Consider the following 22214-nt stretch of genomic DNA (forward strand, 5'->3'; position numbering starts at 1 on the left):
TCACTAAAGGTGACAAATGGGTAGACAGGGGAAAACTCTATTCCTGACTGTTCACTGATTCAGCTGTATGCAGTTACAGCATGGGTACAGTACCAGGAACCAGTTAAATAGCTCATTGATAACAGTGAAGATAACCCTGAAAAACCAAAGGAACTCGAGCTCAGGAGGTACCTTGTATGTAGTATGTTCCTCCTTCACTTGGCCTTGGCTGGTTGGAGCCCGTTAATTTTCCCAAACAGAATAATTGCTTTGGAGGTTAACAGACTCCTGCTGCTGATTGAAGCTGCTGCTTTTCCTCAATAGGGGCAGCAGACCCTTCAATGAAATGGGTATCTTTTCTGCTGGCACAACCAAATATAAGTTTAGCAAGCAGTTCTGAAGGCTCCATAAGTCTAGTAGATGGATCTAAATGGGACACTGAAGGGAATAACAACCTCATGGCAAAGCCTGTAGTTCCAGTTAGCAGTGTGGCCTATTATATACTGGGTCACTAGAAGATCACCCAGGGCTCATGGGAGGTGATTTTAATTTGTTCATGAACTCCCTCTCCCTTTTAAGCCGTGAGTTGGTCTTAGTGGCTTAATTCCTGAGCATTCCATCACATTGGACTGCATGGGGAAGATGGCTGAACACAAGGAAGAGACTAAACTTGAAGTGATGCAAGTCGTCCCTTCCTATGAGTTACTGCAACTGCATTTCCTATACCTATTTCCGGAGTGCTAGGCAGATAGCCCTTGTCCTCATTATCAAGTGTGTGATGTGCACTTGAGCCAGAAGGATAATCCTGTAAGCCCCAGGGCTGGGATCTCTGAGGTCCACTCAAGGACCAGCAAGGGTGCATCTAAAAACAGTAATTTAAGGCACACCATCAGCTTAAAGCAGGACTTTGCTTATTTTTTCTCTAGTACTTTCCTTAAAAATAAAAAACAATGCAATGAGGAAGACACTAATCATTGCCTCTAATATCCAGACAAAGGAATGCAAATATACATGTATGTGTGTCTGCTTTTAACTTCTGTGTTTGTCTTTTGAGAATTTTTGGACTCATGAAATGCCTGCTGCAGGATTACGATTAGTGTGATATCAGAAGTATAACCTATAAAACATTTTTAGTAATGACAGGTATGAAAGACATGTTACATCAGAACTGCGCTAATGCATCCATGTGACACCACACTTTAATGGAAGGTTTAATTCATCTCCCTAAGTTCCGTGAAATAGATTCTGACACCTCTAACAGAGTAAAAAGAAAAGGAGTACTTGTGGCACCTTAGAGACTAACAAATTTATTAGAGCATAAGCTTTCGTGAGCTACAGCTCACTTCATCGGATGCATGTAGCTCACGAAAGCTTATGCTCTAATAAATTTGTTAGTCTCTAAGGTGCCACAAGTACTCCTTTTCTTTTTGCGAATACAGACTAACACGGCTGCTACTCTGAAACTCAGAATAGTCAGTTGTTGTTTTTTTAATGGTGGGGAGACTAGCTAACTACACAAAAGAAGCAGTGAAAACAACTGAAAACAAAGTGTTAGTGCAAAGAACACAACTAGGAAAAGATTCACTGTTCTTCCAGGAGGCTTTCTTTGTACTAATCCTTGAGCTATAGACTTGTTCTGCATTACTCCTAACCATGTTAGATAAATGTTTTCCAAAAGAAAGGTTAAGTTAATAATATCGCTTATTTTGTTTACTTGTCTTCAGTATTTGTACCCTATTTGTTGGTTCAAGGAAGAAAGAAACTCTAGATCCCGGTGGGTTTTATCACCCTTACAGGCATTTTCCCTTGAAACACCGTCTCTTTGGCTGATGTGTGGATGAGGCTCCTTTCTTGGAACTGTCTGTGCCACATCCAAATTAATCAGAGTCTTGGTAATGCCAGGTCACCTCCCCCTTTTTTTTTCCTTCAGTCAGAGGGCTAAGAAGGCTGCCTCCCAGCTCTGCTGACATGGCAGTCAGTCCAAGGTTTCCCATGTAGCTGTGTGACCTAGGTTCATTTATTTGATGCAATAATTTGTGTGAAAATTATAGGAGCTTTCTAGGAGAAGGGGGCATTTTCCTGGAGAAGCTGGGCAGCAGGACTAAAACTGCTTCTGTTAGTATTTTCATCAGTTTTCAGATCTAAGCAGAACTAATGGCACTGGAAATAATCTGATTAAATGCATCACTATTGTCGCCACTCTTGAGCTAAAGAGAAGACTCTGTTTATTTACTGCTGCAAAAAATGGACCAGAATTCTTAAATCTCCTAGAAGAGGAGAGAAACTTAATCATTTTGTGTGAGACAGTGTGTGTCTGGCTTATCTGGTATTCATTAATTGAGAGAGAGCCAATGGACTTGAACATTGACTGGATAATCACCTCTTTTTGCTAGTTTAAAAAAAACAAACAAAGCCATGGTGCAGCTAACATGTTTATTTTCAAAGCAGGAGGCCATCTTCTAGCCTCATTCCCTTTCTCTGATACTGTGTTACTACCAAATGATTTACTTGATCACATAAATAAAAAGGTGTAATATGTTTAGCCAAAAAGACCTCTCTCCAGATTATCTCTTACTGGCATGCTGCATCTGGAACAGACTAGCTTAAGGGAGTGGGTAATGGAGCTTTTCATCTCAAATCCAATCAAGTTGGGCAGTGTCTGAAAGCTGTTAATTTTTTTTTCTCGCTGTTCAGCGGTCAATGTGAAGTGAATTTGGCTTTCGTCAGTTACTAGTGGACAGGTGTTCATGTTGCAAAAATTACTATCCTAGATGGCCTCTTATCGACTATCTCAGCACAGAAACCAGACTGAATGAACCCTGGAGATAGTTGCTCCGGGTGAGGGTTGAGGCATGTGGATAGGAGGTGCAGTGGTTTATGCTGCCACTACTGTATGGGGTTCATAGACAGAGTTGAGTCTTCAGAGCTATCCATGTGTTGGGTTTCTTTTTCCACACTCCCCCCTCCCCCCAATACTAAATTCACCAAGTTTAGAACCCAGGCTCCACTTTGTGGTTTCACTTACTTGCCCTTAAAAAAGCTTCAGCTAATTAGCAAGTCAAACATCAGTCAATCTGATTGTTAACTTAGTCTTTTTTCTAACCAAAAGTTTGACTTCTGCTTGCCTTTTTTCTTTTTCTTTTTTTTTTCTTTTTCAGTTGAGTGAGGTTGAAATCTTCTATTCAAAAGCTGTATAGATACCATGCAAAAACTCCCTTTCCTGTCAATCCCTAGTTCTAAGGAAACTAGACAGTAAGTGGGAATGTGACAATACCACTTGGGCAGTATGGATACCCTGGGAAGAAAGCTACTTTTCTCCCTTTTTAATTATCACTGGGAACTGTGGAAGTTTCAGTGGTAATTAAACAGTATGGAGACAGTGCATCTTCTTCTTAATATGATCTCTTCTGAGCACAGTATGTGAAATGCAGAGCGAGACCAGTCAGGTAAATGTGAGGAATGGCCAAAGAGTTGCAGGTTTATGGCAAGCCAGTTAGGCCACGGTCCGATTCTATTTTAAAAAAAAAATAGTGACCTTTGTAAACAGTCCATGCTGCTTGTTCTCTCTCCATCCTAGCGTACAGGATTCCCTCTGGTTTTAAGATACATACTCGGAGGCTATACTGCAATTCTGCTGTGCTTCAATGCCATCACATTCTAAAACTATGAACTGTAAGGCTATGTATGCAGAAGTGAGAAGCGGATTCTAGCAGATGAAACTGACTTTGTGGCTGGTAGCCTGTTTCAATTTCCTTTCTAGGGAGGATTTCAAATTGATGTTCTTATCAAATTGTTCCCTTGCCTTATTTTTGCTCCTTATCTTCCTTTTCCCTTCTCTTCCTTAGAAAGTGGGTCAGGAGGATTGCTGCCAGCAGCAGCAGCAGGCACAAGCAACTGCAAGTATGACCCTTCTCTTGGAGACCGCTTAAAGGCCAGTTTCAAAAACCACCTCCAGACTTTAAGGATTGGCCTGTAGTATTTCAGACTGAAAGGATAAAACTAAACTGACATCTCCTCTGAAGGGGTGGAAAGATGACTTTTGAGAGCTGATGAAGTTGCCATCATTGTGCTTATGGCAGCTGATAGAATTGGAGGGGTGTATTCTGGACAGATGTTAAGGGAGAATTCCCCTTGTGTATGAAAACTTTGTTGCCGTTACACCTTTCAGACCAGAGCAACTAGTCAAACTGGGGGTGTTCCAGTTGGGAGTAAAAATTGATGATGGAGTCTGGTATTTTTTTTTTTTTTTTGGATGCAGTCTTGGTTGTTTATGAAGAATAGACCAAGTCCTGCTTCTCTGAATGCAGGAGAAACCAAGAACAAAAGGAGCAGTTTCTCAGCTTACATGCTCAAGCTTCTACCAACTTGTGTGTGCGTGTATGTGCTTGCTCTCAGAAAAATATCCAGTGGAACCCTTTGCCCACATGGTGCTAGTTTCTGGCAGACTTCATTTGCATGGGCAATGCGTGCCTCCCGCATTTGGGGAGACTGGCCCTAATGCTGGAAGATCCCCAGGTGTTCAGACCATGGCTCCGTCCCCGCCCCTAGGCCCGCACTGCCTGCCACTCTCATCCCTCCTCTCCTCCACACCCCTCTTCCCCCCTCGAGGCCTCCACCGCTTGTGCTCTCCTCCCCGTTCCCTGAGCTAAGTGCTCACCCCACCCAACTTGAACAAGGACAAAAACTCAAGGGGGGAACATTCACTGCCCCCAGGTACCCCTAATGGCCACCTGCTGCTTATCAGTGGGGGAGCCACCATGACCCAGGCATCTGTGCTCTGAAAGGCAGAGTGTCGGCGGCTGTGCCACAGGGGAGGCTTAGCCTCCCCTGGCCCAGTCTACCCGCTGCCTATGTTCATTCAGCCTTATTTTAGGTGTGGCCCCTTATCTGTCCCTTACAACAATCTTAAATGAAGGGAGCAGTCACACCTCAGTTTCAACCTACAACACAGTTAAACCCAGCTGAGTGCCAGCAGGGGTAATTTAGTCACCTTCCACATCAGCCACCCATGTGCTAACCCATCTCCAGCATAAGGGGTTGCTTGGTGGGGCTGGTGGTGTAGTGGGGAGCTAAGAAGGGGGTGTGGCAGGAGCAGAACACTTTAATATCTGTCCTTGGCTAATGTGGAGTGACTTGGGGATTTTATGCAGAGTCATAGTTTAGAGAAGGTACTCAAACTTGCACTGGGAGCTGCACCTGGCTTCTCAGCAGGCTTCCCCGCTTCTTCCCTGCAGCAGAGCTGTGCTCAGTGCAGTAAAAGAATCTACTCCTTCAATGTTTGCCAGACAAATGACTGGCTGTTTAGAAATCTCTCATAAAAAAGGTAAGTCAATAGGTTCTAATGCCTTACTACTAAAACGAGAGCTAATAGTTAGGATGCCATAGTGCAGAGATTGGGGTGGATGGGGAAGAGATTCACTTCTGAGCAGAGCACTAGTAACCGCATGAATTGAAGCCAGTCAACTTTGATGCCATGCCCACAGTGTCCAAAATATGACCAGGAAGCTTTTGGACTGTGTGCCAGGTGAAGCTTCTTGGGCGTGGTGGGGAGGGTCCTATGTAACTTGGTGCTGTTCCATCTTGCAGTCACTGTGCTGTTTTTTCCGACTTGCGGGTACTATGGACTATATATGAAATTCTCGCTCAGGGAAGGTCTATTTGCTAATGTAGGCCTGCAATAAGCAATCCCTTCTGATTCAAAGTGTGCGCACAGTCCACTCGTGGTATGATCCATTCAGTAGTGCACGCTATCCTATTATTTGCCCAGTTTTTGCCAATTGCTGTTTAATTGCTCTGCTGAGCTGTAGATAAGTCACCCCAGAGCAAAATTCAGTGGGGAGAGATGGAGCAGCTGGTGGAAGCAGTCCCAAAGTAGGCTAATGAATTATAAATAACAGGTTCCATTGCCCGCATGCAGGAGCTGACAAGTTGTGTTGTATCGCTCAGTCCCAGTGTGCATGCAGGCACAATGAAAGGTGCATGCAATATTGATGGTAAGTGTGGCAGGAGCAGGCCTGCTCTCCTTACTTGTGGGCTCCCTCACGTGGCTTTTACTTTCTCTGTTTTTTCTTTTGAGCCCCACAGTGAGGAGTAGTTGGAAAAGTCACTTCTCTCTCAGTGGGTCTTCGTAGTGTGTAGGAAAAAGATCAATCTGCAGAATGCCCAGATTATTATTTTTTGTGTGTGGGAGGGAGGCGTCGTCTGTTTTATGCATGGCGATTCTAAACTGACTTCCATTCTGGGAAGAGATGAGAGGTTGGCAAACTGAATGCTGGAGAGGAACTGAAATCTGCAAACGGGTTAAAAATGAGTCTGAAGGGACGGGAGTTGTGGAAAGATAAATGGTCATTTACAAAAATCCCCTCTGTGGCCTCATCAAGGATGGCTTAATGGAGTCTGGGATGTGTAACTTGCATGTGCTAATTTCTTCATTCCCTCAAACTGATAAGCCCTTGTAGAGGTCTAGGTGGGCATCAGGTGTACCTGAAAAAGAATGCATCCGATGAAGTGAGCTGTTGCTCACGAAAGCTTATGCTCTAATAAATTTGTTAGTCTCTAAGGTGCCACAAGTACTCCTTTTCTTTCTGAAAAAGAAGGATCAGGACTACATTTCCAAGCATTTGACAGGCAGACCTGTCAGTGTATAGGGCTAAATGTATTTCCCAGCTGGTGGTGGCCACTGTAATGGGGTTAGCTGGCAGGGCATGACTTTCAGAGGCTGAGTTTAGCACAGAGCAAGTTTCAGTGATGTTTGAGGTGCTATGAGGAAGTCTGGTGATATTGCCTTGTTCACAAGAACCACCTCTATTTCCAGTACCCTGGCATGCTCGACTGCAGGAGGAGCTTTCCTGTGGGTTAAACCTGCAGTGAACTCTGTTGGCTGTGTGCAGAAAACACCTTTCTGAGCAAGCAAGGAGAAAGGTGTGAAAGAAACCATGCATGTTAAAAACTGTGTTTTAATGATGTCTGCAAATACTGGTAGGGGAGAGTATGATTAATCTCTACTTTTATGCTAGAAGTCTTCCATTCAGCAGCTCCAGCCTCCATTTCTTCCTCAGGCACATTCCAGACTGCCTCTCTCCTCTTTCCCCCCCCCCCCCCCCGAGTACTGTTTTAAAAACCAGCTGCTCCTTCAAGTGAGGCAGGGTAAATCCATGTTGCAAAGATGTCTCCTTCCTTATTTTTCTCATGTTAAAATATATATTCAGGTAGCTCTGCTTACGGCAGATGTGTAGCATAAGCACCGGTGTGCACACACTCTTCCATGTCCGTGTAATTCTCTCTCTCTCTCAATGTAGGATCATAGAAATCAAATCTCAGACTCCAGCCCAGTGTGCTGTCTGAGTGCCACTGAGTATGGTGGCTGATTTGATTCTGCACAGCATTGGTGGTTCTGTTTTCATGTCTCACTTTCCCACTTTAGGTGGGAAAGTCTCAACCGTGTATTGGAAAAAAATGCAATAGGGTCAGCTTTTAGTAAGGTTTTCCTTTATTGCAGAATGTAGCCAACTTCCCTTCTTCAGTGTCTTTCATGCTCCATAACACCACAGAGGAGGGAAGAAAGTGGGTCCGCTCACACTTCGCCTCTCACACAGCATATTGCTACTAATGCTCTTAGAATTAAATCTTCCCTTGCAGCAAGCATAAGAAGGCTCAAAGTGGGAGGAAAATAAACATAACCTGATTTCTATTATTTGTCTTTGTCTTGATAGATACTCTACGCTATTACCTTGTCTGTAATGCTGGATATCCAAACCCCTTTCAGCAGGTGAGTATCTCAGCTCACACCCTTCTGTTGCCACAAGCTGCGTTTCAGTGGGGCTGGATTTAAAAAGATAAGTCAGTCCTAGACGGGGTTACGAGATTGTTAGCTTGGTCTAAACATCAGGGCTTTTCCCATCTGAGTCCCCCCCTTCTTTGGTAAAAAGAAAGGACTTTCAGATCTAATGGTGGTTCTAGCTTGTGGCCTGTAGTTGTGCCATCTCTGGCCATGATCTCCTCAGCTCCCCAAAGGGAAGCAGGGTTGGATTTGGACAGTACTTGACTGGGAAACCTTCGAGGGGCTGTGAGATGTGGTATTGGTGCAATAAGAGGCTCACATTTCTTAAGTCAGGTGCACACAGTGTTGTTGGAGGTGCTGCTGCTCAGATGAGATGTGGTCAGGACCATAGTTTACTTTTTGCTTATGTGGCATGCTTTTCCTAAGAGCAGAGATGTTAATCTTGCAGATAAATAAAATGCAGTTTCAGTAACTACGTTCTGCCTGCCCAAAATCTCCTTAAAATGTGGCATCATGCCATCACGTACACTTTTGGTAATGCTGCTGAGGAGTATGAACTTGCCTTGTGCATTTTAGTGGGTTGTTAATGCTTACTTTTACATTTTTTCTTTCATTATTTTACTGCTGATAATTTTGTACAGAAAAATCCAGCTGCTATGTGTGGGAGGAGTTTGGGATTGTAGGTGGAGCTTGTGTGGAATTACTTCCTTTCCCACTAATCTGACCCTGTCTGTCTGTATTTCTATGTATATTTGAGGAGACTAGAAAAAGTACAGACTAGAAAGCTGATTCCATCCTGTGCTTTTAGAGCTGAAGTGGGCTATGTGGAGTGTCACTACAGCTGTTAGATGTTGCTAGTTTACCCTGGATTATTTGTCACGTAGATGATATCTCTGTACTTGGCAATGGCAGTTCCTAATTTCCTCTGTTGCGCATAACCTGGCTTGCCCCTCAAGACTGACCATGTTCATGTTCATTTTGAATAGAAGCTGTCAGGAAGTCACAAAGCCCTGGTGGAAATGCAGGATGATGTGTTGGAGCTGCTCAGGTCAGCCATCAGAGAGTACCCCTCCTCCAAGGTAAAACATCTTGAACTTGCCTTCTGAAAGCACTGGACGAGTAAAGGATGTATCCCCTCAACGTGAGGCCCTAAATAAGTTCTTGCAAAGCCCTTTTGTTCTGTTAATCTCTAGCTTGTTGCTTACAGGAGTACCTTACTCGGATACAGGAGGTTCTAAACTCCACCGAGATCAATTTGCAGCACCTGACTGCACTGGTAGACTGTCGTAGTCTTCATTTGGTGAGTATGGAGAATCAATGTCTGGAGCTGACAAATATTCACTTTCTGTGCAGATACAGAGCCCCAGAGTGCTGAGCTCTTTGAGGGTCAGAGTACACAGCTCTCTGGAGCGTCAAAATACAGTAGATACTTTGTCTGGCTTTGCTGCTCCACTTCTAGAGAGGACAGAGAATCTGTTTTGGGGAGATTATTTTTTTTTTTAAATATAATATGGCAGATTAGTGTAGGGAATTGGTGAACTTTTTGTGCTTCTACAAATTGTATCACTGAGGCTTCATGGACCTTAACTCTAAGCTTGATACCGTTCTGGGCCCAATGCCTTTCACACGTATAGCGCTTTGTAGCAGTGGAGCAAGATCCCCATGTTGGTGAGTGAATTGCTACTTTGCCAAGATGTACAGTTAAATTTATAGTCCCCGTCTAGCTGTGCACATGTGTAGTGGGGCACTGGGTGGAAGAGCCAGAATTGGAAACTGTCGGCTGCTGATTTCATGAGTAATAGTGAAACTATGGAACAGGCAGACTTATCTTGATCTTCGTTTTTTGTATGTATGGCTGAGAATACAATGTACATCTGTTCCTGAATTGAGCCCTGCATAAATACAAGGGGGTTTGGTTAGCTTTTAAAAACAAGGCCTGAGTCCAATGAAACCAAGCAAAGTACATTGTGGAAAATGGCTCAGTTTTTCAGTAGTGAGCCAGAATCCAGGTGATGAGATTTTTGGAATATGGAAATTGCAGTGTTAATTTTTATGGTGAACCAAGAGGCTCTGCTTAATTTCTCCCTTTAGGATTACGTCCAGGCTCTGACAGGCTTCTGCTATGATGGAGTGGAAGGGCTCATTTACCTGGTTCTCTTCTCCTTTGTCACGGCTCTTATGTTCAGTTCCATTGTGTGCAGTGTCCCACACACTTGGCAGCAAAAAAGGTATGTAGTGGGATTGGATACAGTCAGCTCACACTATTGGTTTATAGAGCTGTTTCCTAATGAAAGCTGGCAACTGGAGTTATGCCCGTCAGCATATAGAACTCCTTACCATGTGTGCTCTAAGAGCATGAGGGATAAGATGTTATGAAATGTATGCCCATAGGGAAGAGGGTGTTAGCCTTAACTTGGTCAGTTTAAATCAGAACCTTATTACTATGTAACTCTGTATAGAGGCACCATAGAGAGTTTTGATGGTGTGCAGAGTGAGACTTTTATTAGTTTTGAGTTGGAGATTAATGGTATAGCTCTAGGGTGGCAGAGGACAGCAATACTTGAACTGTACAATACCTATTGTCTGTCAGTGCATCATTTACTGGGAGGGGTGTTTTCCTGGTATTGGGAGAGAGACCTGAAGTGGTGAGGATCAGGTCCTGCTTGCTTTACTCCTTCGATTACATTGAAGTCAATGGGACTTAACTGCATGACTAATGTGAGCAGGATATGGCCCCAGCAGTAATGAGAGATGATCAAATAAAAAGTACATCTATTATTTTGTGGCACTAAAGGAATCAGAGACCTTTTGCTATTTCTAATGGATATGTAGTGATGGTAACTGAAGGTGAGATGCACAGTCAACCTGTGGAACTCTTTGCCAGAGGATGTTGTGAAGGCCAAGACTGTAACAGGGTTCAAAAAAGAACTAGATAATTTCATGGAGGATGGGTCCATCAATGGCTATTAGTCAGGGATGGGCAGAAGCTGGGAATGGTCGACAGGATGGATCATTTGATTACCTGTTCTGTTCATTATCTGCGGCACCTGACATTGACCACCATCGGAAGACAGGATACTGGGCTAGATAGCCCTTTGGTCTGACCCAGTATGGCCAGTCTTATGTTCCTATGAGACTAGGATTTATTGGTCCATCTGTCATAGGGCCAATTATGGCATTGGTTGCTGTACACCATGTTGCATTGGCTTTTTAGCTTTCATTTGTTTGAAAAGTATCCTGTGGTGTTTAACAAATGTTCATGTTCTAAATATGATTTAGGCGATTTTAAGAGCGTCCTAGGCTCAGTGTACAGAACTGAAGGCATTCAAATGGATCAGGAAGACTTCCTGAGATGATGAGGGCTGCCCTTCCTGCCCCCCCCCCAAAAAAAAGTACTTGGAAATATATCAGTGTCTTCAGAAAACAACTGGAAGTCTTGATGCTCTTTCCATGAGCAGCAGCAAACAGCAGGCCTACATATTAAGGTGGGACCTGTACTCTCTGCAACCAGTTCAGGGAGTGGCTTCTCTTACAGATAAAATGCAGTGTCTGGCTCCTTTAGTAAAAACTGACAAGACATGCAATAACTGGTCTTCTAATCCTAGACATTGGAGACATTATCCGGTTTTGTTCAGCTCCCTGCCAGTGTGGAATGTTTCCTATCAGAAATTGTTCAGTGTACTATCCAATATCTCTAAACTGAGAATATCATGAAGGGGGATGGGAAGGGCAGGAATTAGGTCAATTAGTTACACAACAGTGATGCAATATCGCAATGGCCCAAAAATGTCCATGCCACCCTAGCCAAGTGATGGGCAATGATACCTGTATCTGCCCTTCCAAACTGAAGGGGAGGTGTAGGCTGTGCAGGAGTCCACGCTGACTTGCAATCTGTTCAGGCTTGCCAGTGTTAACATAATGCGTTCAGCTGGTGGGAAACATGGTGTCTGGATTTGAGACTGCCTAGTGTTTCCTTTCACATTTTTTTTTCCCTAACAACAATCCTAGATTGTCGATTATATTCAACAAAATCTCAAGTTGTCTCTAGCAGTGTGGTTTGATTTCTGTAAATATTTAGAACAACATTCTAAGGATTAAGATCTACATTCCAGGCATATGCGGGTTTTGGTGTCTCTTCAGATTTATAAACCAGCTCTGTTGCTGTCACCTGCTTAGTCCAGAATTGCGTGCCTCGGTTTGAGGAGTAACTGAGTGTTCACCTATGCCTCTGAAAAACACACCGTGTTTTGAAACCAACTCCAGTGGCCTAACAATAATGAGCTATACTGTGTGGCTCAGAATCTGAGATTCACGCATCTGTAAAATGAGGAGAATGGTACTGACCTCTCTCTTGTAAAGCACAGTGAAATCTGATGAAAAGTGCTGTGTAAGAAATAGGTATTGTCATTTCATGACCTCCTCACAGGAGGCACGTGCTGTCTGCTCCTAATTTGGATAGGGGTGGGATTACATGTCAGGGAAGGAAGAGGAATCCAGTTGGCTACAGAATACTGCACCAGGAAAAACAAGGTATGTTGGGTTCAGACAGTTTAGAGGAGAAGGCAGCAAATGTGGTTTCTTTGGAATCCTAGAACAGCAGGTAGAGAATAGTTCTGAAGGTGGAATATCATGCAAGATTTACTAGTCCTGTGTTGTTGTTTTTTGTGGGTGTTTTTTTTTTTTTTTCCCTTGGGTGTTCTGCTTGACCACCAGCTGGCCTTCAGTTGAAGGTTTCGTGTATAGCAGTGCTTGGAGAAGTGATTGTTTCTCATTGATTGCATATTAAATGTGTCCTGAACTTTTCTCTCAACTGCAAACTCAATCTGGGTTCTGATTGGTTGGTTTGTTTTGGTTTTTGTTTTTTGTTTTTCAAGTCATTTGTTTTGGGGGGGTTTTTCATATGCATCATTGCTAGTTTTGAAAGTTCTGCAGGGCAAACTCTTCCATCTGTGCAAACCCACTGAAAACAGAGATTGGAACAGATTGTTCCAGTTACTAGGCAATTTTGTTATCCAGGAAGGAATAGAATTCAGATGCCCGTTTCATAGCTGGCGGGCTCTGCAGGGCTTAAGAGTAAAAATATCAAAAATACATCTGCAGATTTTAACAAATATATAACTGTTGCACACAAAGGGGAGATCTGTTGAATAAGGTGGTACCATTGTTACATAGAGTTTGATGTATGGCTCTCCTTTGAAAAAGAACTAACTCAGTTCATAAAGTTCATGTTTCTCATAAAATCAATCCTTCCGTTCCTACAAAATGTAGGATGAGACTTGCCTTTTATAACCCCGAAGGTATAGGTATAAACACTGACCCCAAGAGAACAATAGTCCAAATAAATCTGATTTTGATGTATGTTTAAAGAAGCAAGGGCTCTGGTCTTTAGGAAAGGAAGGAATAGCCTAGGCAAAAATGCCTTAATTCCACAGTAGCTAAGCCCTACTGCACTGGCTTCCAAAAGTTTTTTGTTATACACTGAAGTAGAAAGGGACATTTTTTTGTGGCCACTCTGAATGGAGTTCTCGTTGTCTTCAGTGGGAGTTCATGGTACAGAGCTGCAGAATCAACCTTATCTTATGGTATGTCACCTGGAAGATCTCTGGAAATCAGTTCAAGAAATAGAAGTACACGGCAAAGTTCAACTTCAGTATGGTGTGTGAGGGAGACCAGGTATAAGGTTCATACTGCAAGCAGTGCCCCATTTAAACAAGCGCCGAGTGTTCTTGGGTGTGTCCACACTCCAGTTTATATGGTTGGGGGAGCTGTGGAGTTACGTTGACTGCCAAGCACTGTGGGAAGGATTTTGGGATGATATGGAAAACGTTGCAGTCTGAGAAAGTCCAGATGGCGTTTGTGGGAGGCCTGAATCACTCTAGTGGTTGGGGAGGAGATGCTTGCTCGGGTCTGTATCTATGCTACCATATTGAGGCACACGCTGACTGGCTGTTGGGGGGGATGTGTGGAGGAGGATTAGAAGGTTACTGGGATTACCATGTGCTCTGGTTTCTTGCAGGCCCCACTAACACAACAATTCTAGGCTATTAGGATAAACTTTCTTCCCTACAGGAGCTCGGATGATGATGGGGAGGAGGAATCTGCTGCTCAAGGGAACAGACAAACCCACGATAATCTGTACAGGGTGCATATGCCCAGCCTTTATAGCTGTGGGAGTAGCTATGGCAGTGAGACCAGCATTCCAGCGGCAGCACACACAGTCAGCAATGCTCCTGTCACGGAGTACATGTGAGTAGCGAGGAGAGGAGCCAAGTTGTAGCCATCTCTGTCCAAAATGCTGTGCTGTACTTTAGTTGCAGGTGTCCATTGCACAGCCTAGCTAAAGAACTTTCTGCAGAAGCTGCACTGGGAAATGAACAAGCTCACTAACAGCCGTGTGATCAGCCCGAGAGGAAGAGTGATAAAAGGTTCTGTTTATATCGCTTGATCTTAGTGACCTTTTTACTTGCAGCATTGGCAAGTGTTTCTGTTCTCTGATAGAAATAACTACACGAGGTATCAAGTATCAGAGGGGTAGCTGTGTTAGTCTGGATCTGTAAAAGCGGCAAAGAGTCCTGTGGCACCTTATAGACTAACAGACATATTGGAGCATAAGCTTTCATGGGTGAATACTCACTTCGTCAGATGCATGTCACGAGGTAGATGACTAGAAAATATTGAGTTGCCTTGTGTTTGAGGATTTACAGTGTTGCCTATGGAAGGAGTGGAGTTAAGTGTCACTAGTTTCTGTGATGAGTCTTTTTCCTTAAGGACTATTCAAAAGTAACTGCTTTGCAAGAGAAGTTTTAAATCTCCCAAGTGGCGGAGATCCACATGACAGCAGCTTTAGACTGTCCTCCCTAGGCAGTTGAGGTCAACAGTCTTTGCTTTCCAGATCCATCTAGTTCAGGCAGGGCAGTCTGAGTTTAGGTATCCCTTCTACAGAGCTCCTGCCCTGGGAGTGGCTGGCTGGCTGGCTGCAACACCTGTCTGTGTTGGACTGGTTCATCTATTTCGTTCTCCCACATTTATTGTGGTGGTTAACTTTTGGGCAGGGAGGCTGGCTTTGTTTAGCTCTACATTTTTAAAAAAAAAAAAAAAAAAGCACCACAGATACTCTGAGATGGGTACTTCGTAAATAGAATATGAGAGTGTACTCTGAGATGGACAGGCACCCTAGTTAGTGTCCCATTGATCAAAGTAGAAGTGAGCCATTTGGCATGTAGGGAAAGCATTTCAGGGAATTTGAATTATGACGCTTCCGGACAGCGTCTGTTGGGAGGTAATAGTGCCCTGCATTGTGGGTTATCCTGTGTCCGTTCCAAAGTGTCTATGCTGGAGAATGTGTCATGTGTCCCTCTATCACCATGTATATTTCCCTTTTATAGGAGCCAGAATGCAAACTTCCAGAACCCCCGCTGTGAGAACACGCCTCTGATTGGCCGGGAGTCTCCACCTCCCTCAGTAAGTGTCTTTACTGCTTCTCTCTGCTTCAACATCTGAGGCCAAGTTCTACTTTGGGGCTGTGCACATTCCACTCCTATGTACTTCAGGGGGAAATGATTGTGCAGCTCAAGGCAGAAGATCTGGTCCATAAATGATGAAAAACTTAACAGACAAGGCCATGTCTAAGCTGCTATTGAGAATAAAAGCCCAGTATGCTCCTTGGGGCATGGTACGTATGAAAAAGATCAAATTAAATAAAAATCTAATAACGCTCTGGGCTCATCCTGCCACCACTGAAGCTTGTGAGTAACTTTGTGTGACTTCAGTGAGATGGGTCTCTCTCACACACAGTTACTAACTGCTTGTGGGGTTGGTCCTTTAAGTTTGCTAAATAAACTCCTGAACCAGTAAACCCAAAGGTAATGCGGAATCTCTCCTTAACTTGCACTGTGAAAACAAGAGGATGAAGTTTGCATTTTTTAAGGGTTTTATTTTCATTTCACAACTTTTGAATTCTTATTTTTGTATCTAATTTCCTAAGGAGAAAAAAATCTTTCATGGAAGGTTCTTTGGTAATCAGGAGCTTGAAGTGGCCTCAGAGCCATTTTAGTCTATTGAGTAAAATATGGATTTTTATTTATGCGTTTTAAAAAAAAAATTAGTTGAGTATTCCACTCTCTCTCCAAATGCTGTAATCTCATTACCACCTTTTGGCATGGGCCATGAGAATGCTAACTAACCAATCTGCTAACAGTTTCTGAGGATGCAGCATAGCATACTTAATAACAGGCCATCTGTTATAATTTAATGAAAGCCCACATCATAGGGGCTAAGCCCAGTTCACTGAGTGGTGCCTTCATAGAACAAAAGACTATCTTCTAAATTTAGAAGAGGCAAAAGTGGCAAACAGGAAGGCCAGCACTTGTTTTTATACTTCTCATAGACTGGCCAAACTTCTTGAAGCTTGCTTAGAATGGAAAAAAAAAAACCTTGTTCCAGGTCCCTGACATTCAGCACTTGAGCTTAAACCGCGTTATCTGCTCTTGGCAATGGAGCTGGCTCCAGAGAAAGGTCAGCCACAGCTTCAGTGTGGTGTCCTAAACTGCTGCTGTACTGCTAGAATTCTCTGTTACAGCAAATGCACTGTCCCTTTAACACTGCACAGACCTGTTCATCCTATTCCTCTGAGGCAAGGTCTTGCCACACAGCATTTCCCACCTCATAGCTCTTCTGCCTCAGAAAAAGGAGGCTTCTTTCTGCAGGAGCTCTAACCATGAGGAGAGGATTCCCTGGTTCTTCAGTAGCTGGTTGCATTAATGGCCCTGAATGTGGAGCTAAATCTTGGTACTTTCAGCTGTTTCTGAGGAGAGATGCTGGTAAGGGTTTTTTCAAAGGAATTTCACTTGGGGAGGCCAGAGAGAAGGACTATGGGAGGTGGTGGGGGAAGACATTATGTCTAAGTGTGGGAGGTGGGATGGAGAGTGTATCCCAGCTTCCCTGCCTGGACCACAAGGAGGAACCCAAGCAGAGGAGAAAATGGGACTTCTGAAGGAGAATGTACATCCCAGATAGTGGAAGGGACTGTCTGAGGGTGCTCACGCACCACTTGGGTAAGGGAAAGGGAATGGATCGCTTTATACTTGCCACCTAGGCAGGCAGTGGGATAGAGAGGATCCTCCAGAGGGTAAGTAGGCAGGTCTCTGTATTAACCTATTGAGACTATTTCAGGAGCAGAAGAAAAGGCTGAGCCCATTTAGTCAGCAAACAATTCCTGCTGTTTGGGGGTGCACAGAAAAAAATATCAGTGTTCATGCTCCCCTGTTTGGGGGGGTCAGAGATCTGCAAAAAGGAGCCACACAAGCAGAATAAAGAGACAGTGCATGGCCAGGACTGAAGTATCCTGCTCCGCTTTGGTTGTGGGAACAGATTATGAAAACCAAGACAAAATGATCCTAGAAGAGCTAATCACATACTGCATTGTTTGTCTATTCTTTTTTCCCCCAGTCATTCCTTTCATCGTTCTCCTCCTTCTTGTCCCAGGGCTATTCCTGTAGGGTGGTAGAGCCCTCCCTATCACTGGCACACACCACAGCGTGTCACTTGCTTGCACTGTGTTTTTCATGCACGTTGAGGCTGCACTCTCTTTTTCTCTCTCTCTCCTGCATCATCACAGTTGTATTTGGCTGCCATGGACAGTAGCAGCCATATGAGCTGGCAGTTTAAGCCCTCGGACAGTGCACGGACGTACTGGTAACCACGCCCGCAAATGGAACAGGTACTGAAATAAGGTCCTTCTTGCTCAACCCCTCCTCCACTCCCACCTGCCCCTCCATCCCTGCACTATTTACCCCCAGGCCAGTGCCTTATTTCTTCACATTCCTTCTCCCTTCACCTCTCCGCATTCCCTCCTGCCAAGGGTTGAAGCTAACCAGGGTTGCCCTGGTGCTGACTAAAGGAGCAATATCAACATTTCACCATGGCAAGGCTTCTTGTATGCATTCTGACAGCCAGAGACCCACACCTCAGAGTGGAGCCAAAGTCACTGCTGCTTTAATCCACAGATTCCAAGTTGAAGAACAGTATCTACACCTTGCACCAGAGAGTGCACCGAACCAAAAGTGTTCCACACTCAAAGCACAAGGTAGAATTACCCCATCCTGGGTATCCACTTGGTAACAATAATGTATATCAACATAGCTGTCCTTTAATAAGGACTTGCTGTCTGTTACCACCCTGGCTTCCCTTGAACCTTTATCACTACTCCTTTGCTCATTGATGCAATGGCATGTGCTAGAAACCAGAGATTTTTCTGCCACTTTCATTAAGTTCTGCCACAGAATCTTAAAACCAAACAATTCCTCCTGCACGTTGCTTGTTAGAACCAGCAGCTGTACTGCAAGCTCACATATGTAGCTTTTCATTTTATCCTTGCATTCAGGGCTATAAGTAAGCGACTTTCCCCTGATGGCCAGACACAAGCACTAAAATTCTTGATTCTGCCTAGTTCTGTTTCAACACTTCCGTATGCCAAAAGCATTCCCTCAATTTCCTGCCTACACTGTGGATGGCGTGCCAGTGAGTCCTTTCCTTGCACTGCTTCGTTGTCAGATTAATTAATCTGCTGTTACAGCTGGTCTCCAGGATAGCCCTTGTTCCTTCCCTCCCCATAGTGGTTGGCAACCAGAACTAGTTGCAGTAGGAATGAATACATGGTTGGCATGAGGTCTTGTAGTTGTACCTCATGAACTGTATGGCTTGGTCGAGTTGAGGAGTATGGTGTGTAATCTGAATTCCTGAGCAACTCACTGTAACTGGATAAAGTACATTGTGATCAATCCAAATAAAACTCTAATCACCACTGAAACAAAGAGGAAATATTAGCACCATTTGGAATGCAGGATTCTTTCCAATCGGGTTAGTATGGTCCACAATCCACAATTTGCATCCTGTCCCCAGACATACTTGTACATAAAGCTGCTGCTCCTCTTCCACATCCGCCATTCCAGCTGGGACTTCTCTGCTGTCACCTCACAGTAGATACCATTATCTCATGTCACTGCTTGGTCTGCCGCCTTGCCATTTGTCTGCTCTGCTTTGTGATGTGCTTGGGGATTTCTAAGATGCTGGCTGAATTATGGGGGGGGAATATAGTTGTGCCTTGGTGCACTCTGTGACAGTGTACGAATGGACATCTCCATGAACAATTAATGCATGATGCTAGTGCTCTCCAGAATGTCTCAGCTTTCGTAGCACTCTTGCAGAGACCTTCCTTGTGCATTCACGCTTGGTGATTTCCTGCTTCCTTATTCCTGCAGCTATTATAGCGGCCCTCTTAGCAACATTGTGTTTAAGGGTCTATCGACACTATTTATTGTAAACTTTGTTTTACAGGGATTTGACTCAGGACTTAAAATCTTCTCTGGACTGAAACTTGACAAAGTCTCAGCCTAGAATCTTTTCTGTGTACCAAGGTCAGGCCAAGAGTCATATGTGGCTTTGCAAAAATAAAAGGTTCTTGCACTCTCCTCAAGATCTCAAAAATTGTGCTCATCTTAAGCCCTGCTTCTAACTGTAGTTCTCTTTAAAAACTAGAACTCTGCAATTTCAGGGTCCACTGACTGGCCCTATCTCCCTGCCCTGAAAAAAGGCAGTTGATGTGGTATGTTTTTTGTGCCCAAAGTTGTCTAAGATACTTGGGTCAAACTTTAAAAATAAATAAAATTTAAGCCTCGAAGCTTCAATTTGCAGCTGATTTAAACCAGGATAAGCCATGGGGTTTTAGCACTTAGCATGTTAAGCATTTTTGCCGTACAGAAATACTGTATTCCTCCACTGCCTCAAGGGATTATATTGGATGGGAATGGGGCATATACATGGTACAGTCTTGCAGTATAGCGTGTGATAGCTGTGAAGTACTGGTGATCTGCAAAGACCACAAGGTTTACCTGGTTTATGTTCAGATACAGCCTCTTAAAGTCAAATAACTCTGTGCACCTCCAGATTTTTGCAGTCAAGAATTTTTGTGCCTGTAAAGTGTATTTGTTAGGCACCTACTTAGCCAATATGTGCTGAGAGAACTTTGTCTGAATATTTTTTGCCCATAATGGTGGGAGGGGGGAAGTCTGATTCATTAGGGAGTTGGGGGGGAGTACACTTTTTTTTTTTTTTTTTTTTGCAGAAATGTTAAAACACAAATGTACATAGTGGTTCTCGCTGACTGATAAGTGATTGGTGATGTATGTCAAAGCACAAGACATCAGGACAATCAAAATATCCATCTACTGGGTAGTAGTTCATGATGTGATAGGGTAGCTAACAAAATTATGAAAATACATGTTAAAACTTGTATTGCTTATGTGGCTTTAAAAAGAATAAATATAGGTATATAGGCACCTGGAGAGTCCTAGCAAGAATGCTGGAAGGATTCATAATACATGATTTTATAACCTTCTATGAAAGCTGTTTTTTTTGTTTGTTTTTGTTTAAGGAAATTAAATACAACAGTCTACCTTGAAATAACTTTAAGGTTGTGTCACAGACAGGCAATATTCAGCCAACACTGACTTGAGGATGGTACTTTCTCTTTGACTTAGCTGTGAACAGTCTTTGTTTTTTTGTTTTCCCAAATGTCTGTCCACACATTTATGGCTTTCTACAAAGTTTAGTCACTTTAATGGTTACAGGTAACACCGTTCAGGTTGTGTCCCTCTGGCAGTTTTCCTGACATCACCGGCAGGGCACCTGTATCTACAAGCCCACCTTGATGTTAGCATCTCTCTGAGCTCTTCCCTGTGCTCCCTTGGAAGTGCAATGCAGGAGTAATACCTCAGAATGGTATCTGTAGCATGTGGGGTAATGCATTCTCAGGACCAGTCAATTCTGTTGTTAGGGGTTCCGTAAGCACTTCCAAAACTGTGAGATGAGCTGCTTATAAGAAGACATCATGTGTCTGTCTGACTCCAGAAGAGCAAAACGGTTAGCTGCCTTACTACCAAGTTCTAACTATGTTGTATGTGGATGCACAACCCTATTTCGAGCTAACCTTGCCAGTAACTGGTTATGAAGTTGGTTAAAAATTGTAGTGTGGACACAACCTAAGACACAATACGCATGAACTGAGAACATCAGCCTTAACTCTCACTTCCATGGCTTTTGTCAGTTTATGTGACATTTTATGGTGGTTTTAAGGTAGGTTTGAATTTAAAACAATACCTTCTGTTTCACTTTCTATCCAATTTTCTCTTCAGTTTGAATTATTGTTCTATTTCTTGGTGCTATTCAGACTTCTGTATTGTGAATAAATTGGAGCAGGGGTCCAATATCTTTTTTGACCTCTGCATGACACTGGGCGTATCTGGTACATCCTTTAATGCACCCCCACTAGATTGCTTTTCTTTTGATTGAACAATTCTTCTATAGATGGCGGCTGCAGGTCTACGTGTATTATCTCTCTAGGAAGGGATATGAAAAATGTGTTCCTAGATTCTTTTACCTAAACACTCCCTTTCGCTAAACTCTGCCTTTAAGAATCTTGGTGGATTGAATTCATGCAGTCATCCACTTCTCTTCTAACCCCCTGCTTCCCACCCACCCACCCAACACAGTTGGAGTGCTATTGTCTGAAAAAAAAATCCTTTTAAAAGACTCCTGCTTTGAGTGACCCCAGTGGGGAAATCCAGCTCTGCCTGCTGTCCCTGAAATACTCCCCTTTTATAGGGTTCCTCAGAGGAGAACTTTGATCTAAACCACTTTGTTCAGCTTACTGCATTTAACACTCTGGTAGAAACACACAAGTCCCAAACTTTTTATTCTTGGGGGTAGTGGGGCAACTATAGTTACACACCTGTGTAGAACATCATCCATAGGACTGCTAGACTCCTTTTCAGTCCTTCTCTCAATGGTGAGAGCACAGATAAGACCAGAGAGAAACAGACCCACACTCTTCCACATTTAGACACTAGTGCTGGGCTGGGTCATTGTTACCACAAAACACCCATGTCCTCTCTCAGGTCAAACATTTCTGATGCAGGAAGGGACTTAAAAATGAGCAGTCAGTGAGTATACAAATGAAGCATCAACATGTCTACAAGCTAATACAACTAGGGATCCCTGTGCTCTGCTCTGAGGTGGTGAGCTCTTCTTTGATACAGATTCATTCCTAGACACTGACAGAATAATGGCAAAATGCTGTTACTATACATAGTGCTCTGGTCTCTGCTGTGCAGGTACAGAACACTTCAGAATGTTCTCGTCAAATGGGAAAGATTCATCATAATGGAATTTAATTTTTTACACTCAGTTATACAACTAAACATCTGTTTTTGCCAGGTGAACTTGCTACTTTAAGTGACACAGCTTAAAGGTTTGAAAAATCAGCTTTTGAACAGCATTATCAAGAAGTAAAGACAAAGTTCTTAGCAGATCTTTGTAAAGGAGAGTGCAGGAGGGGAGCAGGAATTAACCCTGCTGACATGTGTCTCTTTTGTCCAGCTGTAAAGCATATTAATGCCAT

The 22214-nt window shown here is 43.5% G+C and overlaps 1 protein-coding gene across 9 annotated transcripts in view; it reads left to right on the forward strand.

Annotated features, from left to right (window-relative positions):
- TTYH3 (tweety family member 3) overlaps positions 1–22214 on the forward strand; it is a 115026-nt gene that overhangs the window by 70924 nt on the left and 21888 nt on the right. For 3 of the 9 annotated variants that reach the window (XM_038420061.2, XM_043493956.1, XM_038420057.2), the window contains exons 8-13: positions 7692–7747; positions 8746–8838; positions 8967–9059; positions 9851–9987; positions 13829–14005; positions 15145–15220. In XM_038420061.2, coding sequence (XP_038275989.1) covers positions 7692–7747; positions 8746–8838; positions 8967–9059; positions 9851–9987; positions 13829–14005; positions 15145–15220 — 632 coding nt within the window. Of the gene's footprint in view, positions 1–7691; positions 7748–8745; positions 8839–8966; positions 9060–9850; positions 9988–13826; positions 14006–15144; positions 15221–17375; positions 17478–22214 lie in introns of those variants that run through there. The other 6 variants (XM_038420065.2, XM_043493958.1, XM_038420063.2 and 3 more) reach the window with 4 other exon arrangements.

The sequence above is a fragment of the Dermochelys coriacea genome, chromosome 10, assembly GCF_009764565.3.
Source record: "Dermochelys coriacea isolate rDerCor1 chromosome 10, rDerCor1.pri.v4, whole genome shotgun sequence".
NCBI classification, from domain to species: Eukaryota; Metazoa; Chordata; order Testudines; family Dermochelyidae; genus Dermochelys; species Dermochelys coriacea.